The sequence below is a fragment of the Carassius auratus genome, chromosome 49 (genome assembly GCF_003368295.1).
Source record: "Carassius auratus strain Wakin chromosome 49, ASM336829v1, whole genome shotgun sequence".
Lineage (NCBI taxonomy): Eukaryota > Metazoa > Chordata > Actinopteri > Cypriniformes > Cyprinidae > Carassius > Carassius auratus.
Genome location: NC_039291.1, coordinates 188,798 through 210,044, shown reverse-complemented (window position 1 = coordinate 210,044; position 21,247 = coordinate 188,798). Strand labels below are relative to the sequence as shown.

Here is a 21,247-nt window from a genome sequence, read left to right as displayed (position 1 = left end):
AACCATTCATCCAATCGACATAGCATGTGGCTGGTGTGTTTCTGCGGACCCTAGGGAGTGTTGCATTTTGGTGCAATATGGACACGCAACACGTTCAGAATGAATAAACTTTAATAATCCCCAAACGACACATAACAGAAGCACATACTTTATATGCTCTGAGAACGGACACTGCACTAGTGATAAAAAAAACACACACAGGTCTGTTAAGAGCAATACTTTTAATATAGACATTTTTTTATGACAGCCGTATTCACAAGTATTTTCCAAGCAAATTAAGTGCATGTTTTTAATCATTTGTAAAATTACTGATTAACTTAAAAGCAGCAATACATGTTTTTTTTTTTTTTTTTTTTTTTACACCAACAGTACACTATAGGCTTACCTACAGAACCTACAGATATTTCGAACTTGATCTGCCAGGCCAGTTTAAAATCACATATTTGGCACACTGCCTTTGTCTTGTCCTCACTCAATTTAAAGTGCTCCCACACAGCATTTTTGTCTTCTCTTTCAGACTAACTGAATCATGACGTTCACAACGTTCACTCATGGGCGATTCATATTCAAGAGCGAATGAGAACTGTTTCACGGGGGATACCAGGTGTTTAAAAAAAAAAAAAAGAATATTAGAATCCCAGCCCCTAGAATCTATTCCTAAAAAAAAGGTACTTAGTTTCAGTAAGACAGTTCTCTTTCGTTAGCATTTATTTATGTGAGCAATATATCAATGTATTTACCTGACACAAGAAGATTTCAGTTAGTGTGCCAGCATTGAGCAGAGATGTGTTCACTACATACAACAAATAAAATCAGAAGCTAGTCTCTGGGATTTAACTGCACTACATAGTGTATGAAAATAAAAGACAGTTTATGAGAGTGTTTAATTATTACCTCACTTGGTTGTAAAGTTTTTTTTTAATTGCAATTCATAAACAAACAGCAATGCAATTTTTTGTTGTGCCACACTGCTAATTTTAAGCAAAAGTTGCTTGGTAATGGGAAAGCTACACTACGCTAATGCTTTAAGCAAATGAGCTACAGTCGTGTTTCTGACAAATTGTTACTTAAACAGTTTGTGTATAATTGTATTTACTGTATTTTAAGGTACTTCTAAGAATGACACAACATTAGCGTTCTTCCATGTCCAAAATACCACGTTACCGCTGTAGTATCCATTTTATTTTTCATTTTTGGGTGCAGCCATTTGTCATTGTCTTTTTTTTGTTGTTTTTTTTTTATCAGATACTTTTTTCCAAAGCGACTTACAAATGAGGACAACAGAAGCAATCAATTGTCAGCTATTTTTTTATGTTTTGCTACTTGATATTGCAAACTGGTGTGACTCTCTATATGATTGTAATGTATTATCATACTTATGAACACACTGGTTTGTAGTGCAAACAGTTTTACCCTTTACTGCACTTTGTTATTCTTCTCATTATTTCCTTACAGCGGCTAATGAACCAGGAGTCTTGCACATTCGCAGAAAATGACTTACTTCCACATTGAAAAATAACGTGGATATGTCACTTTAAAATATAAATATTATAGTGCTTTTTTTCTTCTTTCCTTTGTGTTTTTTTTTTCTTCTGTAATTAAGCCATCCATAATTGCCTAATTTTCTGAGAATTATTTCCAGTAGAACTTGTTTTTCCCTCAAAAAACTTCTTACTCACTTCCTTTACTATTGTATTTTTGTAAAATGCCATGGCGCCATTCACCACTGCTTCAGTTTCCAATTTACTGTGATGTTTCTGGCAGGAAAGCAGCCCTTCCTTTCAGCTATGTGAGAAACCAGCCTGTTTTTGTCAGTGGAAACCAATCATCAGCGCTGTCGTAAGGTTGGCCCACAACAGACCCCCTTTTTTGTCTGCCGAAATCATGGTGCTTCAAGTCACGTGGAAAGCAATTTTTCCCAAAGGAATAAATATTTTTAGAAATTAATACAATAGCCAGAAATAATGAATTGTGTGTGATATGAAAGGCCTTTGTTTTAAAAGTCCCACAGTCCTGTCATGAAATGCTGAAGCCAACCATTGTATTTATTTTACCCTACAAAAACCATAAAAAGTTCCTCTGTCAACCAGCCAGATTTCAACCTTTAAAACAGCATTATGCTTTATTAGTATCGAGTTTGCGAGTAGGTTGAGGAGATTATGTGATCCACATTCTTTGCAGAGACGGTTTTTAATTCACACTTTCATGAGCTGACGTTCACTGCATTTTATCTTCTGTCTGTGAAACTGTGATGCATGAGGTCATGTAGAGGCTGGTTTAGCTGACCTTGCTCAAATTTAGCCAGGAGCAAGGTACTTTGTTAACAGCCCCCGCGTTAGCTTAGGCTCTGCCTTCTCAGCCAGCTTGACAACAGGACATGACAGGCCTGTGGGGTTAACTCAGTCAAGGGTGCAGTGCTTGCCTCCGGAATGGTTGCTTGTCCAGACACTCCTCCCTACACCTGATATAGTTTATGAGTTCAGCTGGAGAAAATATGGCAAGACGGTACTTCTGAAAGCTCCCCCTGGATTGTGGAGTCAAATGAGGGCAGGATTTTGGTAAGGTAAGAGAGTGTTAAATAAAAACAGCATGAAAAGGTTTTCAAACACAGCCAGTCAATTGCCAATCAGCAGATGATGATTAAAACGATGCATTTGCACATTGGTTGCTGAATGTGTAGTACAGACCGTAACCGTTGGGTAATAATCCCGTGCGGATTCTTCATGGAGAAGTTCCTTTTCAAACATTGATATATTTTTCTGTAGAAGCTGTAAGTCTTCAACTTCTACCATTGTTATGAGTTTTTGCAAGCTAACTAGGTAGCATTAGGTAATTTAAACACTGTGAATAAGATTTTGCATTACATATTAAGACTGAGAATACATTTTGCATTAAGTTTATTTTATTAACAAGTGTGCTGGCTTATGGGGTGAGTCAGTTTTCATAAGCACACAGTTTTGTACTCCTTTGTACTAAAAGATTCTGAATACCTTTTTAATATTTTTTTCTTTGCTTTTAAATCCTTATTTATTTTAGTTTTGTAGTTGTTTTGGTTCAAGGATGATGCCTTTGGAGAAACTGAACGGGAAAACCGAGTTCTTTTTCTGCTCTGGTGGTCACTGATGCCTCCCACACTTTTGCAATCCTGTCAGCTAATAAAACCCACACCTTCCAAATGAAGATGTAGTCTGTCTAGTTTTTCTAGAAGCAGATGTTTTCTCGCCACCTCTGCCATACTGCAAGGTTCTCTTACATGTTTCATAACTTGAGCTATTCACAATTTAGAAGTAAAATTAATGTATAGCCTACTTCATAACTTGTGATAGGCTTGGTTATGAAGGGACCTCATCAAAAAAAAAAAAAAAAAAAGAACCTGGAAGAAGTTTATTTTAACATTTATTTTGAACAACATGAAACAAAATCACATTAAGTGTGTTTTATAATTGGACTGAAATATGCTTAATTTTATAATGACATTTCCCTTAAGTATTTGTGCTTTCTTGGATGTACTTATTAACCGAGTTTGTCACTCACATTGACTCTTCAGTTGAGAGTATATACAGTGTAGCCCACAGGCCAAAATGTTGGCATAGTTTTAATGCCCACTATATGAAACTGTATTTACATCCAAAGTAAATAAAATAAAAATGAATAAAATAAAATACAAAACCATACAATTCATTTGCAAAATTATGCAATTAACATTAGGTTTTAATAAGAAATTATTATATTATAAATAAAATTGGCACACTTCTCTAACAAATTCTTCTCATTATCTTTGTATTATAAACAAATAAATAAATAAATAGTTGTATGTGATGCAGCTGATAAAACTAGTAATTATTCTAGTACAATTAAAACTAGTACAATAATAATTGTACTAGTAATAAATACTATTACAGTTTCGATTAGATTTTTCGCATTTTCCTTACATTAATATTCAATATTATTACAGTGCCATATTAAAATGTAGTTAGAAATATCTTTCTAAACATTCAATAAATGGTGTTTTATATCTTAAAAGGAAAAAATGAAAGTTCTGTCACATTCTCACCCTCCACTTGTTCCAAGCCTGTATGAGTTTGTTCAATTTGTTCACTCACTTGTTTGTTCTGATCATAAAAGATGTCTGAAAATTGTTGGTTACCAAGCAGTTGATGGTAGCCATTGACTTCCATAGTATTTATTTATTTATTTATTTCCATAAGGATGTCAGTGACTACCATCAAATTCCTGATGATTTGTGTACTTACTTTTCAATGAGGGGTAGATGACTAATGTTTAAAGATTCGAGCTGGTAACACAAAGAATGTAAGTGTTCTTTTAAATCTCAAATCAAAATGATGTGCCTTAAAATAAATGAGCTAGCGTGACCCATTGTGTCCCTCCTATATATTTGTTAATGTCATAAATGAACAACCAAACCCTAGTTACCTGTGCTTGGTCAAAAATAGACGCGTAGACTGAGTATACAGTAGGAAAACCTTCAGCAATTTATCTCTCCTTCTCTGCACTCGTTTCTTGTCCTCAGCTGGAGAATTGCTGGTCTGCAGTCTGGAATGGGATGCAGAGGGGGAGATTTTGGGGGAAGGGCTAGAGAAAAAACTGCCCATCTGAAGAATAAGTGCGGCACCCCGCAGGGACGAGATCTCTCAGTAGACGGAGTCTGTTTTAAAATTTAATAGCCAAGCAAAATGTCAGACGGGGGCTGGTCTGCTTTCACGCCTGCGTGGTGGACCGCAGGTCAACGATGGGGTTTGAGGGAAAAGGGCAGTCAATTAATGTGAAGAACAAAACATCTTGTGTTTAGTTCTTCCTCAACAGCCCTTTAAATTTGCTTATTAGAATGTATAATACGTTACACTACTGGCGAGAGGATAATTTCCTCCACATTGGAATTTTTTTTTTTTTTTTTTTTTCATATATTGTAGCAATTCTTCACTCACCCTTCATCTGTAAAATCAATGCTTGTCCTGACACGTTTGTTTCAGATCCCATGTATTGACTGTGGAAATGTGGAAAATTTCACCACACCCTGGCAGATCATTTTACATGAGAAAGGCAGTTAGTGAGGGTTACACGTGAAACACTGGGAGGTTAACTGCTAATTGCTGTTGTCTGTTGTGAGACTGTTACCTAAGCTTTAGTTTAGGGTTGCTTTTAACATCTATTTTGGTAAACGCAAACATCTTGATGCCAAGGTAACAAGATCCCTAATTCTAAAACTAAAACCCCTGCCCTATCCCAGACTGGAAGACGCTGTAAACTGCACTTCTATATTGTTTGGATATAATTTGAAAAGTTTGTTTAAGCATGTTGTCAAATAACATGTAGCATACTTTGTCTATGAAAAAATAAATAAATAAATAAATATATATATATATATATATATATATATATATATATATATATATATATATAAACATATTATTATTATTATTTTTATTTATATATATATTTTTTTTGTGTGGAAAAAGTTCATTTATGATTTTTTTTTTTTTTCCTTAATTTGAGTCAGTCAAGTTATTTTTGTATCAAATATAGTGTGATCTTCAGAGAATCTGTTATTGGCACAAATGTTTAACATATAAGTGTGTTTTAAAACCAACTATAGTCCAAAGTACCAGGACTATATCACGTGTTAGGGTTGTTTAATGTGTAAGAAGGTGTTGGTTGACAGAACAGAAGCATTGCAAGAGAATCTGACAAGCCAACAACAAGTTTGTGACAGAATTTTTACTGGGTGAAAAAAAAAATGTACGTGACTGCTCCTGTATAGGACAAGACGAGGCACTAACAAGAACATCTGCTTGATGTTCATGCCATGCTGTTAAATTAAACATCAGCGCGTATGCCATTTTTACTTATATTTGCATTTCATGCTGAATAATTAAAAGGCATGTTAGTCACATATCATAGGGTCATCTCAATCTTCGGTACACACTCTTTAATTTAAAGATACCAGCGTCTCTCATTAGAGCCAGTGTAGATGCTGTTGATTCTACATCTAGCTGCCCAGCAATTCCCATTTTTTTATTGAACAGAATATCGTAATTGGAGTTCCAAAAGAATTGTAGGTTGAGTGATGATTCTCAATGAAACTATATTTAAAATACTCATGTTTTCATTCCGATTATAAAGAATGAATTCAAATATATTATTGACAAAATCAAATCCCAACCTAATGGTTTTGTACATTTAGAAAATGTACTTGCATTTAAAAATAAATGTCTTAGTCTATTAGTCTATAATATTCTACTCTCAGTTGTTCTGTTTTCAGAGTTTCTTTTTCTGGACACGGCTCTATTCACACACTGTTCTGTATCGGCTTTTGGTATCATAGCATTTTTACCAGTACGAGTGTGAGTACAGGAGCACAGTATCAGGCCCAGTATCAGTATCGGAGCATCCCTATCACAAACACAAGCACATAACAAACATGCTCTCATGTGAGATGCTGTTTGGAAGGGCATGACATTGTAAAAACTGCAAGTTTACTCTTTTTATCCTCTCCTCTGGAGGACAGCCATTTGTCTGAGGCTGTTTCATTTTCAACAGGGTGAGATTCTCTAGAGATTTGCTGGGCACACGGTTTCAGTCTCGTTCTCTATTCCCTATGTTGTTGTTGTTGTTTTTTTCATCCTCATAGTTTACCTTTTACATGATTTATATACGTTTTATCCAAAATAAACTATTCACATAAATCACGATTACTTAATACCGTACGTTGTTGCTATTATGTTGCTATTAGTTATATTTAGCTATATTCCTGGTTACAGTTATTAACAGTTCTGTGACTTCAAATGCAGAGACAGATGTGATTGGGATTTTTGTTGGTTTTACAAGATTTGAATTGGTAATTATGCTCGAGTTGCACATTTCAAAACCCATTGAAATAAACAAGTCAATACTATAGGTTCAATGTAGTTGCATGTATAGTGTATATAACGTGTATATAAAAGAATTAATTAGCTGCTACTTAATGTAAATTAAAGGATTTCATTATCAAAATATTGACTAAAATAAACATGTGATTTCAAACCTGTCAATAAAGAGATTCAAATACAAAATCAAACCTCAGGGAAAACTAGTTTAATTTGTATAGGCCATTAGTTGGTCTTATTTTCTCCAGGCTGAAAACATCCATGTGGGTTGCAGTAGTGTGCAGCAAGCTATTGCACATACTTTTTCTTTAAATCTGTAACCCAGTGGGTGTGGTTAACAGTCATAACAGAGAACATTTAATTGTTTTCAAGGATACATGTCAAGAAAATTTAGTTTTTCAATCTGTTTTGATGAGAAAGCTCAATCTAAACTTTCAAGTGAATGTCAGAGAAAAAAAAGAGAAAAAAAGACTAATAACTAATATGGAATATGGCTCTTTTTAACAAATTACCAACACACAGTATCTTCTTGACATGGCTGCTCCCACATAGTGACTTAGACATGCTAGAATAAGACATTTTAGGGTGTATATATACATTATATATATGATCTTGATCTTGACTACTAATATATATATATATATATATATATATATATATATATATATATATATTAGTGGTGGGCCGTTATTGGCGTTAACGTGCTGCGTTAACGTGAGACTCTTATCGGGCGATAAAAAAAATATTGCTGTTAATCTATTCTCAAAGTTGGGTTTGGAGCTGGGTCTATACTAAGCAAGCTATGGTGACTTTCACCTTCATATTTTATATAACCGACTGGCTGAGGCCAGCCTAAAAAGATGCTCAGGACAGTTGACGGACCACTGCTGCGCATCGTCACGAAAGCTTATCTTTTTCACATGTTTTTACGCCTTACGGCTTGTCGATTTAAACATTAAAGCATCCAAACACAAGATGCAGAAAAGCTGAACGGAGTAGCTGGTTACTGATGTTCGGTGCGTATGAGAGAGAGAGAGAGAGAGAGAGAGAGAGCCACGTATCACGGACAGCGACACTGAACCGAGCTCTCTTCTGCTAAGAGAAAGGCGTCTCAAAACACTTGAACATCGAATTTGCTTATTTTTGCTCTTGTGCCGACAAATACATACAAAATATGTCAAAATATCCACCTTGGAAATTATGCTCGAAAAAAACTGTCAGTTATTTCTTAAGTGAAAGTAAACAGTTGAGGGAAAAATGGGATGTGTATTATATTGGATGCGTTCATCGTCTCTTAAAGTGACCGTGCCTAATTTAGCCACTGGCTGCTGTAATGTTAATCAAAGAAAATGAAAATGAAAATCTCTCACTGATCTTGACTACTTTGTAGTTTTAACAGTCAAACCAAAAATTATTCAGACACCAGATATAATCTTTGATAAATATAGCAAAACTGTAATAATGTGAGAAATGTTGAAAGTGTCTGAATAAATGTAGGTTTGATTGTATATTTCATTTTTACATTGAATACTATATAGTGCTATTTTACATTTAATTATTTGGTTTCTGTACCTTCACACCTACAAACTTGAAAAAAAAAACTTAAACATTGTGTAAATAGCACAAATAAAAATAAATAAATGAACATACAAATTAAACCATTTCAAACAGGGCCCACTGGTACAACCTTCACCAGGTCCCCACTGACCCCAGCTACGCCCCTGCTCACGCCTGTTTCACACATACTCCGTCTGCAGTGCGTATGCAGTCCGTGTGCGTTACGCATGTGGTGCAGCACGGACTCGATGTGCTTTCACACAGGACGCGTTTGCAGTCCACTACTCAGCACGTAAACGATCGCTGCACTGCTGCAGACGCAACGCTCCTGGAACGCAACTGGAATGCGTTAACATTGGTGCGTAAAAAAATATGCAACGCATACGCACTGCAGACGGATTATGTGTGAAACAGGCGTAAGGTTGTTTGCACCTTGTGCAATGTGGAATTAGTTTACAGCTTTTTCAAGCAGTTTGTGATGCATTTTGGAAACAGAAGATGTACATTTCTAATGCACCATCTAGCTTGATAAACCCCTTCTCAAAGACTTACTGTTTGTCAAATTTATTTGGGTAACACACATATTCTGAATGCTGTAGGCAGAATTCAAATGAGCCATTTTAATCTTGATTAGTCTAGATTAATTTCAAGATCACTGTGAGATTAATCTAGATTAAAAATTAATCTATGCCCACCTCTAATAAATATATATATATATATATATATATATATATATATATATATATATATATATATATATATATATATGGATTCTGCATTTATTTGTCATTTTAATAATTTGGAAACGGAGGGTAAATGTGGAAGTCCTTCAAAGATTTCTTATCCTGTTGCGCCCTCTATAGGACCAGGGACAAGTTGATGTCAAGCTTAAAGCATCACTGCAGATCAATCAAATTTATTTAATAAATAACTAAATATATGCATATGTATATCATTTTTTTTAAATCTAATTTATTCTTTTGAAGCAAAGCTGAATTTTCAGCACCATTACTCCGGTCTTCAGTGTCACTTGATCCTTCAGAAACCATTCTAATATGATTTGCTCCTCAAGAAACATTTCTTATTATTATCATCAGCACTGAAAACAGTTGTGCTGCTTAGTGTTTTTGTGGAAATAGTGATCCTTTTTTTTCAGGATGAAAGAAAATTAAAAATAAGAATTTGTTTAAAAAAATATATATTTGGTTATAAATATTTGGTTTAAAGCATCCTTGCTAAATAAATCAACTCTCTCTCACGCTGGCCTTAGTTCACTCAGCCATCTCTGTTGAGTCCAAGACTACACGAACTACGTAAAAGCGGCTATAAATGTGATGTCGAACAGCCTCTGGGCCTTCTTATGCAGGTCTTTCTTTTTTAAGGGCCACCCTTAACCCTCATTAACAGAGCAAGACTTCAACAAAGCCCAACACAAAAGCAATTGGCCTGCTGTTTCTCCATTCAAATCCTTCTCTTTGAGGTTTGCGAGGTGTATTCCTCCCCTCTCCATGGATTTCTCCCCCTTCTTTCTGGAGAGCCCCTGATCAAACCCACACAGGAAGTGTGCTGGGAGTGAGCAGCTCTGTGAAGGAGCTGATTGACTCAGTCCTCTTATAGAGTATTGAGCGCCTTACTCGCAGACTTGATGCCCGCTTCCACTTTGCCTCACACTAATTAATAATATCAGAATGAGCTAATATTGTTATTATTGCATCCTCCATTTAATAGTGCTTTGGAACGAATTGGATTTGCATAAATTGTTGGCACTGTTGAGCACTGATTAGAGGGAGTGTTTTAGATTGGGCTGATAGTTTGAGTCTTATCTCATCTGTCCGTTCCTAGAGGTCACGGCTAAAGAGTCAAAGGCTTAATGCAACATCAAAGATGTCTAGCTTCTGCATGTACACCACTGATAGAAAGACAGATGGTACACTTGCTTGAGGATTACTTTATATGACTATTTTTGGAGACATTAAATTTAACATATTCAAAACCAACATAAATCCAAATATGAAATATCTTGGACAATGTAATTTGGAGATCTTGCTTTCACCCCAAACTCAGGATTACTGGGCACAATATGCATATTGCAAAAATAGTGTTAAATACAGTAGTATGGCAACATGGTACTCTGGCGGTATCGCTTGTGTTCTCCCTTTCTACATTACCAGTTTAAGAGTGTGTAACAAAAAGCTTTCGGTCTGAACAGAAGCCGTTTTATTCTGCGTCCTTTTACTGATTGTATGTTTATAAATAATATGTGTATGATGAAATATTAATGAGACTCTGCTTTAAACTTTAACCAGATTCTGAGGCAGATTAAACTAGACTATTAAATTTCTCTGACTGTGAAATAAGAGCGAATCCAATTGCAGTTGTACACATCTTTTCCTTGCGCAGCACTGTCTGTCAATATCTATGAAGCTCTTATTAAGAGTAATTTGAGGAGCTTGGAAAAATGAAGCAGGTGAAATTACTTCTGAATATCAACCGGAAGGTCCCGGAACAAAATAAGACAAGGGTTTTGTGCATTTCAAATATAGATCATTAAAATAGAATGGCACTCTGATTGAATAAACCAGATTATGTGGTCAGGCAGTGAATGTATTTGGTTTTTCCTTTTATTTTGCTCTAATTTGTGCTCTTTCATTTCTAATTGACTCTGCACTTTCACGCTGTGGTAGATGGAATAGACAGAGAAGCTGTAATAAGATGTGCCCATTCAAGGACCTGAGAGACCAACCCAGTTGCTTGGGTACAGCTGCTTTACTTGCCTCATTTGTGTGTATCTGAAGAGGCTAGCAAAGGAAAGTCACAACTGACAGATGCCTACCCAGCATCCACAAATTCCCTGCCTATATTAGAGTCCGACAAAACAAGCATCATATTAAAATAATAACCTGCTGTTTTGCACGCAATTGATGTCGTGTTTTCAGCCCTCTTCAAGTAGCCCTCCTACCAGACTGTTAGCTTTCATCTCAAACCATTTCAATTCGACGTCTGGACACCAGAAGCAGCGCCGTCAGCATTCAAACCAATCACAATTCCCCATAGTCCAATTTACTGTTATTCTATGAAGGTATTTGAAGTTCACATGGAGTTTGAACTTCTTTTGGCCGAAGAAACGTTTTTATTTGAACTTGATGTTTGGTGAAGGGGTACGATGGGAATTTGGAAAGTTACTCAGTAGGGTCTTTTAACTTTTATTGTACATAATCTCCAAATCGTTCCCTTGTGTGCTCTTCTCAGAGTTTCCCATCAGACGAAGGCTGGCCATTTGCGAAGTACCTGGGTGCATGCGGGCGGATGGTGGCGGTGAACTACGTGGGAGAGGAGCTGTGGAGTTTCTTCAATGCGCCCTGGCAAAAGAGAGTAGACCTGGCCAAGCAATTGATGGACATTGCAGAGCAGCTTACTAACAACGACTTCGACTTTGCTCTCTATCTGTTGGACGTTAGCTTCGATAACTTCGCCGTGGGCCCGCGGGACGGGAAGGTCATTGTTGTGGATGCGGAGAATGTTGTGGTGGCCGACAAGAGGTTGATCAAACAGAGTAAGTAAATGGATTTCATCTTTCTTTCATGTACAGTAAACCTCAATCTTTACACACAGTGTTTCTTGATTTATCGTAGTGACAACTGAATACTACACACACATTTGCTTCCCAAAAATGTACACAATCCACATATTGCGAGATATCATTTGAACTGATATTGTTAAAGGAATTGTTCACCCATAAATGTAAATTCTGCAACCATTTACACAGTGCTGGGTAGATTACGGATTACAAATTACATGATGTAAATATTAGTTTGTAATTTAATTTGTTGGATTACTCATGTTAGGGAATGTGTTCTGACTACTTTTTACTTTTGTCCTAAAATATATTCCCAATTTTTTTCTGATCATGAACTTCATTATGCCAGTGCTTTCAAAACTGAAGTTCTTGAATGGACTGCAGTGGGTTTGTGTGTTGATAAAATGCAGGAAGACTTTTCGAATGTGTACATTTTTGATTGATTGATTTGATTTGTTTTGATTTGTGCCCAGCCCTCATGGGCTTATTAGACACTACAGTAATAATTTAACAATTATCTCCAGATAAATGGTATAATTTAGCGATAGAGGGAAAAGGAGAAAATTAGAATTAGGGTGAATCAAATTAAGAATAATTTACTGCCATTCTGTGATTAATATGTAATCTATTAAAGTAACTATAATCTGATCATGAGCATTTTATAATATAATCTGATTACAAGTATTTATTTTTTGTAATCTGATTACGTAACCTGTATTACATGTAACAAGTTAATACCAAGCATTACAGACATGTTGTTCCATATGCTTATGATTTTTTCTTTCTTTTGTGCAACACAAATCGAGAAATTTTAAAGGATCTACTGATCTTTTTTTTTTTTTTTCATGCACTTACAACTAATGAAGACTGGAGCTTCAAAAAACACCTTTATGAACCATTGCCATACCATACAAGTAGTCAACTAGTGTGCTAAGTCTTAAGTCATGCAGTTGCTTTATGTAAAGAACAAACCAACATTCTAAGTAGGGATGTAACGATTAACTGCGAGTTGGTTGAAAATCTATTTATCAAATATTTTTATTGTATAGTTCACAAAACTGAAGTCAAATCATTCTGTTTTTGCTGCAAATTTCGAAATTATAAAATCTAATTTAGATTAAAAACAGCTCATGTTGCATATATGCAGCATCTTTGTTTGAATCGTGATTAAAATACAGTGGTTGCCTCTAATTTTAAGCACATGCAAAACCTTGTTTTGTTTATATGAAGAGATAATTTTTGGGGGGGCTTGTTTTAATATTTCTATTTAGTTTCGTTATTTACATTATATTTAAATGTTGTTATTTAGCAGACTTTTTATCAAAAGCAACTTACAAATTAGGACAATAGAAGCAATGAAAAGCAACAAAAGCAAGTGCTATATTGGTATATTTTTATAGTGTTATATTTGAATTACACAAAGAAACGTGCATCAGTTTTTCCAAGCAATAATAAAAGGAGGCATTTAATTTATTCGTCTTAAGTCTAATTTTGTTACAAAAAATTGTGAATAGAATCATGAAATCAAAATTGTTAATCGAATCAAATCAAATTGTAAATTGAGTTAATCATTACATCCTTAATTCTAAGTGATTTTCTCCAGTGAGCTGTTAACTACTGCCACTAGATCACAAAAGTGAATTGATTCAAGGTTATCATTATTATCAGATTATTATTCATTTACTAAGAATATACACTACATATTAAAAAGTTTGGCCTCATTGAATGTTTTTTTTTTTTTTTTTTTAAAGAAATTTAAGCTTTTATTCAGCAGAGATGTGTTTAATTGTTAACAAGTGATAGCAACGATTTATACTGTTAGAAAATATTTATATTTTGAATAAATGCTTTTTAACTCTTTATTCATCAAATAATCCTGAAAGAAAAATTGCAGTTTCCCCCCCAAAAAATATTTGGCAGCACAACTGTTGCCAACATTAATAATTCTAATAATAAATCAGGATATTAGAATGATTTCTTAAGGATCGTGTGACACTGTATACTGGAGTAATGGCTGATGGAGATTCAGCTTTGCATCAAAGAAGTAAATTTTAAGGATATTCCAACAGAAATCATTATGCAAAATTGCAATTTATTTTCTGTATTTTTGATCATTTAAATGCAGCCTTGATGAGCATAAGAGACTTTTGTTATACAAATAAGCTTTTTGGAAGTTTTGTACATATAGATGCCTTGATAGACACCTTTAGAACCCAGAAGGATGCAGAAAGTGTTGTTACACACCCAACACATCAGCATCGCGTGCATCACTAGCGTACAGAGACATTTTGTGTTGTACCTTTTGTGTTTTGTGACCAGAATCTCGGGAGATACCCAACATGAGATAGAACACTATTCAGAGTTCAAGGTTTGTCCCTGAAAGCCTTCAATAGAATATGTGTCTGTGTTCGGGCGGGTGCACCAGAGACCCACACGTGAGGACAGAGTGACGCCAGTTGTGTCTTTCTTTAATGGCGACTTGTCACGGTGCCAAAAGCCTCACAGAAGCAGCTCTGTCACTGAAGTGGGAGCGAGCCTTCGAGGGGAGGGTGTCCCCTTTTACCAGTCAAACAGCTCCGCTAGGATGAATTTAAATTGTTTTAGCCCAGTTTTGAAGGAGTACTAAAGCTAAACACTGTTTTTTTTTTACAAGCAATGCTAAGGATATTGTGTTTCATTCACAAATAATTACCTCTAAGTTAAAACAGTCTCATGCTAAATGTCCACAGGATTTACAGCAGGTTGGTACACATGTTACTTTCTTACCCTTATATTGATTTTAATGAATTTGGATTGTTCTGGACTATGGATGAGTAGCATAATGCAGACCCAGGTGATCTCCATGTAAGGGCTCGTTGCATAACAAATTCTGTACAGCCAATCTCTATATAGAGATCTTTAAATACAGACACTAGTGCCATCCTCAAAAGCAGTTGAAAAAAACACCAAACACACTGTAGATTATTATTATTATTATTATTATTATTATTATTATTATTATTATTATTATTATTATTATTATTTTAGGAAAATATATCCCAGATCAAAAGAGAATGATTTTCATCTCTTTATTATTATTATTATTATTATTATTATTATTATTATTATTATTATTATTATTATTATTTTACCGAATTATCATTATTTGTTTAAACCCATAAACTGTTATTAAGTGACCCTACTGGTACATATTGTAGGGTCAGATAGTTTTCTAAATTTCTAGTAAGTAATATTAATGTTGATGTTGATGATGATGATGATGATGAATTATGTTCCATGGTTATTTATTTATTTGTTAGTTTATAATATATTCATACATGGTTTTGTTTGTCTTGGTTTCAGTTTTGTTTATTTCTTTAAATTCCAACCATCCATCCAACAAGTATATTTATTCATCTGTCCATCCAGCCATCCATCAATCATCATTTATATCCATCATCCATTGACTTTTATATTTTTATTATTTCCATCTAGTTTATTTTTCCACCCATACATTCATTCATTCGTTCCGTTTATATTTATCCATCCATCCATTTGTTTTTTGTATTATAATTATTTATTTATTTACATTTGTATTTATTCTTCTTATGTTTTATATAAATGTATTACACTGCTCTGTGGAATACTTTATTCTGACTGGCCAGTTGTGACCTTCTGAAGTAGATTATACCTCGATAACAACCTGTAAAAGCTGATAACGCCGGCTCATCCTTGTAACTGAAGTCAGCGCTGTACACTTGCTAGGAGCAGTTTTTCGTGGTGGATTGGTTAGCTAATAAAATATGAGAACTCAATTCAATATAATGTGTACAGTTTAATTATATCCTGCGCACGAACACAGCTGCTGCCCTTTTGCAATGACTGTTTTGTACACTGTAGTGGATTATAAGGTAACTAACAAACTGATAAGATTTTAAAACAGTTTTGTCTTAAATATCTTTTATCATCCGCTTCGGATCGGGGTCCGGATCACCTGATTGCCAGGGATTATTCTGCAATATCATTATCCCGTACTTAGAATCAGTTTCATTGTAAACTGATCAGTGAATCATGATTTAATGAAAATATGTGTGTCAAGTCACCTTTATTTGTATAGCGCTTTAAACAAAACACATTGCGTCAAAGCAACTGAACAACATTCATTAGGAAAACAGTGTGTTAATAATGCAACATGACAGTTAAAGGCAGTTCATCACTGAATTCAGTTATGTCATCTCTGTTCAGTTTAAATAGTGTCTGTGCGTTTATTTGCAATCAAGTCAATGATATCGCTGTAGATGAAGTGACCCCAACTAAGCAAGCCAGAGGCGACAGCGGCAAGGAACCAAAACTCCATCGGTGACAGAATGGAGAAAAAAAAATAAAATAAAATTGTATGTATGGTTAGTTATTGAATAGAAGACATTGTAATCAGATTTGACAGGAAGTTTTGCATTACATCAAGAATTTGACATAGTAACACATTTTGACATCTGTGCAAATAGATTGAGACCAAAAAAGGCTCTTTGTTATAAACATCTGATGGTACAATAGGCCAGTCAGTTAGGCTTCAAGTTCACCAGTGCAGTATTTAAAGAGCACAAAGCGACATTGATCTGCAGCTTCGTAATGAAATTATCTACAGTGCTTTGGAGAGAGCCCAGCACCAGTCTTGCATGTAGAATGTTTGTCTAGACAAGTGACGCAGGGAAAGTCACAGCCTAAAATGAATTTCGATCTGGAGCATGGCTCCGCTTCACTGACCGTCACAATCACTTTTATTTCCTTGGCCTGCTAAAGATGATCAAGAAGCTTCCTTCCACTCTTGCAATGGGCAGATGTCTTACTTATAATAATACAGAAAATATTAGGATGGCGTTTTTATAAAGATATACAGAAGGAATGGATTCAGATGATGACAACCTGAATTCAGACATGAATAATATAGATGTCTTATTCATGTCTGAATTCAGGTTGTCATCGTCTGAATCCATTCCTTCTGTATATAGACGACTATGAAAGGTTTTGTATATTGATATGTGGGTCACAATACAATAATATTGTAATGTGTTATGTTTAAAATACAGCTATTGAAAACTGATGTATTGCATTCCCTTATAATGGCCCTGATTTGTACAGTTTTATTTATAACTGTCCTTTTGTTGAATAAAAATGAGTGACATAGGTCATGTTCAGTTTTGCTTTCTCAAACTTCCTCTGAACGCAGGATGTTCTCTCGTTTTAAATCATGTTCAAGGTTAAATGAATCAGAAATTTTATCAACGGTGCATTTGTCAAAGTAATTATTTATTTTATATTCGTTTTCTTTCTCCACTGATCCTTTCTCGAATTTCTCAAAGTGTCATCCAGTGTTGTAACTACCAAGATTTGCCTCTGACAAAGTAATAATTATGGTCATTTCCCGTTTCCATGTACTTTGCCTCTAATTTTTGTCTCTTGCGGATATTTTTGTGTATAGGGTTAAGTTGCTGCACGCTTGCTTGCCAGGCTCCCAATGTAAGACTGTTAAATGCAAAGAAGGAAGAAAAAAATAAACTGAGCTAATTAACTGCATGCTACACATACTGAATATACATGGAGTTTAATGCATACTTTACCAAGAATAAGCCTTTAAGAACTTGGTCTTTCATTATAATTACACCTGTATGCCCTTGCACAAATGCACAGACCCCTATTCACATACATTTTCAAATGCCTTGATGTTGCAGCAAAGATGTATGTGACAAGTAAATGACATCTCTTCACCTTGGTTCTCAGCATCTGCAGATCTGTGCGGAGCGATGATTGAGTTTGGGCAATGGTCTGGGGCCTGAGGCAGAATCTGATGCCAGAAACACAGAATAAGTCATTGGAGTCGAGGAAGGACAAGGGCCAGAGTCCATTGAGTTTCTCAAACATGATTGGGGTTGGCATCTCCTGGGCTCTTCCACTCTAATCAATTTGATCATTATTGCAACTCCAAAGAGTTTCCCATCATAGAAATGGTTATTTATTTGCACTGGTTGCAAGGTCCTTGAAAAATAAGTGTGAAGATGAAGGTTGTATGGATCGGTGTTCTGGGCAGAGAAACAGACCAATTTGTGTCCCTTTATTAAGGAAGGAACACGCTGTAGGATTGTTTCTGTGCTATTTCTTAGTCACAAATTGCTCCGTCAGTCCACTGAGTGATATTTTCTCTCTGTTCAAACTGAATAAGCATGACCAAATATGATTTATAAAAACCAGATATTGTTGTCAATTTTAAAATGAAAAATACTGGCCTATTTTTTTTCTCTCCAGAAATGTTTAAAATTTTACTTTAAAAACATAGTTTAAAGTGTGCCAACCGAGTAGGAATCTCTACATATTCACACTGGTTTCATAAAAAATAAATAATAATAATTCAATTCAATTGTTTAAATTGTCAAATTAAAATTGCTAAAGATTATTTTCCTTAACATCTTAATTCTTTTCAAATAGCTTTTAAACTATAAGTTTTCAAGTAGCAAGAAAAATTCTAAGAAAACATAATATAAAATAGTACAAGTTTTCTTGAAACCATCAGTCATTTTCTCAAAACCTTAAACACAAATCCAATACTCAAACTAAATTCACAAATACCCAAACTAAATTTGACTTAAATCAAAAGTAATGTTGTCTTTTTTTCTAGACGAAGAGGAAAAACAAGCCTCTGGTCTGACAGATCCAGCCTTGACAACACTCTACACCTTACTTTTTTCTCTCCTCATTTTTTTTTATAATAGACATGTTTATAAGCATCACATAATTTGACTCAACTTGTCGTAGTCTTTACAAAAACCTGAAAGAGGAAATTCAGTTTGTCTGTGGTTCATTTTAATCAACTTCTGCCTATTAACTGTTGTTTCTGTCATCTTCCTGTAGATAAGCCTGAGAACTACGACGTCTGGTATGAGAGCAAGTTTGAGGAGTGTGACAAGGAGGCCTGTCTTTCCTTCTCTAAAGACACGATGTGCTCACGGGTCACAGTGGACCACAACTATTACGCCATATGTCAGAATCTACTTTCACGATATGCTGTGTGGCGGGGCAGCTCCGGCGGACTTCTTCACGACCCCCCGCCACACATAGCCAAAGACGGCCAGCTCAAAGTGCTGTTGGACGAATGCGCCAACCCTAAAAAGCGATACGGCCGCTTCCAGGCAGCTAAAGATCTGCGCGAGTACTTAACCCAGCTAAGCAGTACCGCTAGGTAATGACCGCCCATCCCTGGCCAACAGGGCTATGCAATTAATCACATGCGATTGTCATGCGCATCTTGTTTGTGTGAAAGTGAAAAAAAGACGGTTCTGTGATTAGTAGTAAATCTCTATCACCTGCTTTCAGATGGAGCGTCATTCTATACACCGAGGCGTAGTTCACTGACAAGCTATGTAATATTGAGTTCATTATCGCAGGCGATTTGATCTGCGTTAATGAACGTGATATTTCCTGATTGTCAGTGAACTACTGCTCTATGTATTAAATGCCGCTCCATCTGAAAGCAGGTGATAGAGATTTACTAATAATCACGGAACTGGCATTACTGACGAGATGTGCATGACAATCGCATGTGATAAATTGCACAGCCCTAATGTCCGATGAAATCTTCAGGCTTTGAGGATCCCGGTTTGAAGGTTTGACGAAGCTTCAGTCTCAAACCAGTCGTCCTTCACTGCATTCTGTTATGTGTACATTTTATTTTGCCTACGTTAATGTTTAAATTATTGAAATGTCTTGAGTTCATTGCTTTTATTCAGTGGTTTATTTTGCAATAAAGGCAGCAGTTAGGTCACCATTGTCAAAATCCTCCGGTTTCTCGCTGGAGGCTTAGTTGAAAAATGGCGACCCTCATAAAGGCAGCTGGGAACGTTAGTCCACGAGCATTAACTCTGTCCAAATTTTTTCAGAGAACGCCTTCTGCCTAATTGTTTCACTTACATTCCAGGAAGAATGAGTTTGGCGTAAAGCATAACGTTAGAGAGGATGTGGAAATCTCTACTTAATTAGAGCAAATTGGAGAGGGGAAATGAGTTGGAATTGCTTTGCATATACCAAAGAGTCTGTTTTTATGTAACTCAAACCTCTGAACTAAAAGTGCAGAGCCTAAAAACTGAGCGTAGTCAAACCACCCCAGAGCAGATCCATGAATGCGGTTAGACTTATTACGAAGGTTTGTGTCTGTATTAATCAAACCATGTCCAGAGAGACGGCCACAATGAATCCAAATTACATGATGCAATTAAATCAAAGCGATGTCCAGTTCTCTAATTAGTCGTTAACTATAAATAATGTACTGGCACATGGCGTGATGCAGCACTATCAACTCATTCATGTGTGAATGTGCATCCACAAATGCAGGCTGAAACTGAACTTTCTGTTTTTAAAATCCGTCTTAACATTTCAATTTCACAGCTTTGCAATTAAATTAATCAAAATTGAATTAAACGTCTTTAACACTTAAGATAATTTAACTTTGAGCCATCTGCCTGCAGTTTTTTCTCCCTCCCTGGTTTGATTTTGCACTTGGTGGACCAATGAATTAGATCAGTATGCTAATGAGTATGCGTTAGATAATGAAGTACGCTAGCGCTTGACTGACAGCATCACTCCATTGAGCCTGGATTTTGAAAGCTAGCTAATCAATTTTCAACATGATGTCTCTGCCAGTGCAAATGAATGAAATGAATTAAGATTTTAATCTTTGTATTTCCATGTTAGGGTTCTGGCCAGTCAGAGTCAAAGCAATAAGTGTCCATCAGCCATTCTTACTGAAGATCCCTCTGCTCTTTTCAGATCTAAACCGGTGACCGGATAGCCTCTCTTTAGGCGTCGGCACGTGAGAGATTTTTTTTGTGTGCATAAATAACTGTCCGCTTTTGTACTGTACTTCTATTTCAGTTGAGTATTATATCAGCTGTGTCTGATTTTACTGTGCCTTTCATTCAGAAGTTGTATTTACAACTTTTTAGTCTGTTTAAATATCAATGAATAAATGAATATATATATATATATATATATATATATATATATATATATATATATATATATATATATATATAAAATATACTTCCGGTGTCTGTTGTTTACATTATTTGTGATGTTGCTGCAATGAATGTCATTGAATTAGAATTTGTACAGAAGACATGACGTTTAGGCATTTGGACATTCTTGATCACAATCAATTGTTATCAATTACAGTCCATAACAACAGTGTAACTACTGTTATTAG

The 21,247-nt window shown here is 35.4% G+C and overlaps 1 protein-coding gene across 4 annotated transcripts in view; it reads left to right on the top strand.

Moving 5' to 3' along the window:
* Positions 1 to 21,009, top strand: part of LOC113065977 (deleted in autism protein 1 homolog) — a 31,345-nt gene extending 10,336 nt beyond the window's left edge. For 2 of the 4 annotated variants that reach the window (XM_026237507.1, XM_026237506.1), the window contains exons 3-5: positions 11,691 to 11,994; positions 18,901 to 19,228; positions 20,737 to 21,009. In XM_026237507.1, the coding sequence (XP_026093292.1) occupies positions 11,691 to 11,994; positions 18,901 to 19,228; positions 20,737 to 20,833 (729 nt within the window). In that variant the 3' untranslated portion in view covers positions 20,834 to 21,009. Of the gene's footprint in view, positions 1 to 11,690; positions 11,995 to 18,900; positions 19,911 to 20,736 lie in introns of those variants that run through there. The other 2 variants (XM_026237508.1, XM_026237509.1) reach the window with 2 other exon arrangements.
* The last annotated feature ends 238 nt before the right edge of the window (positions 21,010 to 21,247 follow it).